Source organism: Sinocyclocheilus grahami, unplaced genomic scaffold (assembly GCF_001515645.1).
Source record: "Sinocyclocheilus grahami isolate Dianchi unplaced genomic scaffold, SAMN03320097.WGS_v1.1 scaffold367.1, whole genome shotgun sequence".
Lineage (NCBI taxonomy): Eukaryota > Metazoa > Chordata > Actinopteri > Cypriniformes > Cyprinidae > Sinocyclocheilus > Sinocyclocheilus grahami.
In genome coordinates this window covers 231412-235077 of record NW_015505546.1, presented here as the reverse complement: position 1 = coordinate 235077, position 3666 = coordinate 231412, and the positions used below count along the sequence as shown (strand labels likewise).

The 3666-nt window shown below is 37.0% G+C and overlaps 1 protein-coding gene across 1 annotated transcript in view; it reads left to right on the top strand.

Annotated features, from left to right (window-relative positions):
- Positions 1-3341, top strand: part of itpkcb (inositol-trisphosphate 3-kinase Cb) — a 13290-nt gene extending 9949 nt beyond the window's left edge. Inside the window, exons 5-7 of the mRNA XM_016230297.1 lie at positions 324-425; positions 1258-1329; positions 1451-3341. Coding sequence (XP_016085783.1) covers positions 324-425; positions 1258-1329; positions 1451-1666 — 390 coding nt within the window. The 3' untranslated portion in view covers positions 1667-3341. The remainder of the gene's footprint in view (positions 1-323; positions 426-1257; positions 1330-1450) is intronic.
- The last annotated feature ends 325 nt before the right edge of the window (positions 3342-3666 follow it).

Below are 3666 nucleotides of genomic sequence, written 5' to 3'. Positions count from 1 at the left end.
TGGGTGTGTGTGTGTATATATATATATATATATATATATATATATATATATATATATATATTAGTATTTTAAGAGATACAGATAACATCATTAATAAAACAAAATCTATTTATAGATGTGATTAGTAAAACCAATGAGATGTTATCTGTGATATAGGTATAAATGGTGATTTAAAGTAAATGTACATCATAGCTACTTTCCTGAATGCATGTTTGCTGTTTATAGATATGACATTTACAAATTTGTACTTTTTTGTTACTATTAAAAACAAGAAGCATTAACATGAACTCAACTCTGTTCACACTCTTTGTGTTTCTTTTTAGAAAGCAGATGGCACATGCAACACCAGCTTTAAAAAAACCAAACATAAGGAGCAGGTGATGGAGGCCTTGAGTGACTTTGTGGATGGAAACACACAGTTACTGGTACGTTGCTTCAAAGGCAATGGACTGTTTTAACACTGCACTGGCGCTTTTATTTCATTAACTTTAGCCAGTGACTTTCCTGTTTTATTTGATAATCATACTTGTGAAAAACAAATAATGTTGATTTCTCTGAAGTGCTGTTCTGACCTTCAGTGACTTTGTCAAATTAAGAAATAAATGAGAGGCCCTGCTACATTATTACTGTAGCTATAGCTGACAGGTGTTACTATATTAAAAAAAGCACAAAAGAGAAGGACAACAATTTTCATTAAAATATTATTTTATTAAGCGAATTCATTACTTTCACTGGACAAATATGTGACCCTCTCTGTGAAATCCAGGCTAAAGTCTCAAAATCTAATTATGAGATAACAAGTCTCAAAGTTTGATTTCAACCATTAATTTCACTATGATTTAAATCTTTGACATGGTCTTAATCAGTCAATATTAAAGATATCAAGGTTACATTTTCACAGAATGGTCTTTACCTTATGAAGGATGATTTTATGTAGAAAGTAAATCACCCAAAAAATTACTTTAGCTGAGTTTTCACAGCCAGGGTCACATATAGTAAATAATTGTATACCTTCATTTATTTATTTTTATGGGGGGAAGCAAATTAATTTGCCATAATTTCTAGACCTATATTGTAATGTACATACATATGTTTCTGGCTATAATTTACAGTATTTTTATACAGAACTTCCAGGTGTTTCTGCAATAGTGCTATATTATGCATTTTGGCAGCACTGGGATGCTGTATTAACCAATCAGGATCCAAGAACTGGCAATGGCTAATTACAGTTGACTTGAACTTTTTTTTCTCCTTCAGAGGAATTATCTACAGAGGCTGGAGGAGTTGTGCAGCGCTCTAGAGACGTCAGAGTTCTTCAGGACACATGAGGTGAGGAATTTGTTCTTTCCGTGTTGTGAAATATTTCAAATTAATTTGATCTCTTGAACACAAGTAGTCATGTTTCATAAGCTTAAAACTTTTCCCTGTAAACTGTTCTGTTTCTCATCAGGTGGTTGGGAGTTCTTTGCTATTCGTGCATGATGCTTCAGGCCTGGCCCGAGTATGGATGATTGACTTTGGTAAAACCGTCCCACTGCCACCACCCCAAACCCTGGACCACCGCACGCCCTGGGCCGAGGGAAACCGGGAGGACGGCTACCTGTGGGGTCTGGACAACCTCATTCAGATCTTTGGAGACATGCTGCAGGACGCGACCTCACCCTGATGGATGCACAGAATGTGCCTGAGCCCGAAGCATCACGTGTAGGGACACGTTGATGGAGGGAGGCGCACAACAGGATATTAGTCCTGAGATGAGTGTGCTCTTGTGCTGTCGGAGAGATAAAAAGCGAACAAAACATGAGTGGAAAAACTCGAGCACATTTTGTCGACAAGCTCACGTCCTTCATTCTTTTTTTTGCACGTGTGGTCCTGCAGATCCACAGAAGCTCCACCACAGTCAAAAGACACAGATACTGAACCCAAACAGACTAGAGGAGCAACAGATGAGAAGAAACTATAATTTTAAGGGCGCACAGCCGTGATTATTCTTTTAAGAATTTATGCTACGTTCAATTGTTTTTTTTGGGGGGGGGTTACCTACAAAAATGATAACACTATCAAACTGGAATGTGCTTTTTGTTTCGTTTTCCTTGTAAATTTTTCTTTGGGTTTCCATGGTTATGTAAATAGTGCTAATTTAATTAAGGTTTTTTAATTAATTTTGTTTTATTTCTGTAGTCTATACCTCATTTATTTCTGAAAGGTGGTCTAAGTGCCAAACTACAGGTTGACTGACGCTTTTTTATTTCCTGTGGTCGTCTAATCTTGATGACACATGCGGTGTATGATATTTCCATGACTCTCTCTTCCAAAACGGATTGGCGTTTGTCAGAAATAAGGTAGTAGAGTCAACTTAACTAACTGCCCAAGACAATGAGGATAGTTAAACCCTACCAAGATTGTATTTTATTGATGAGAAATAGATGCAGTGCTTCTTAAAACTAGCCTTGGTTACATAGACACACAAGCTAACAGGTATAATTGATAGACATATACACTTGTTGCTGGAACAGCTTGTTCACACTTAGTTCATTTGTTTTTAAGGTAACCAATCAGTGACTGGCCTGTTTGCAGTGTTCGCCATATGGTTTGGTTTCTAGGTTAGCCAGATGCATGCAAATTTAGATTAAGTTTGAGAGGTTATCCATCTTTATGTGGACCAACGACTATTAAACTGATTTTTTTTGGTGAGTTTTGTGAGCTTTTGTGTTGGTACACGCAGCAGAATGACCTCCAACCTCAGCTCTTTCCACACCATAGCAAGCACTGTGGAGTTCCGCTTCATAGTGATCATAGCTTATTTGCATGAAGAACAAATCTGATGGTTAATCTCTCAACTGTGGTGGAAAATGTATTTTGGTGTGCATGAGCAGATTGTAAGTGTTAGGGCCACTGATGTCATCTCACTGCTGATACGCAGTAGTTCTCAAATTAGGTGCTGTGGTCAGCTTTAAAAAAAGACGAACAAAACATTTTCCCATCGTCACTTCATGTTTGCTTGAGGTTGTAACTCTGAAATACTCAATTTCAGATATAGCCATGAAAAGATAATATCCTCTTGCACAATATCACAACCATTTTATTAAAGTGATTACCTCACCTGGATACTTTTTGTTGACGTTAGTTTACAAAACATGGTTCTACCACTGTGTGTGTTTTTTTTGTATCTTACAGCTTTAGAGATTGTATTTTCTGTCTTGAGCGGACCTGCACACTGTCTGTTGGTGTGTCTGTCAACGTTCCAACACAACATTCCAACCGTCAGTATTTCCCCATCTGACTCTGGAAACAGTGAACTAAATGTCTCACACATTCTTTTGGAGATCCACTGCATTGTTTACAAATTATACAAAGTATTGTGAGTCATTCAAATTGTTGAAATTGGTTTCTAGCTACCATACTGCATGTTTTAGATGACATGTTTTATATTGGAAAGAGAACTGGACGGTGTGATGCCTTTTTGAGTTGTCTCTGTCTATTTAATAGTTTGAGACAACAGTGTAATTGCAATAGGGACATCCTGAGCGCCTGTACTTACATCACCTTGTCTTGAAAGCCAATAATATAATACAATAAACTGGAACTATTATTGTATAACATACTGTGTTTCTCCTGTTCACTTCCTGATTCACCATTACTAAAAGAAATAATCATCAACACACT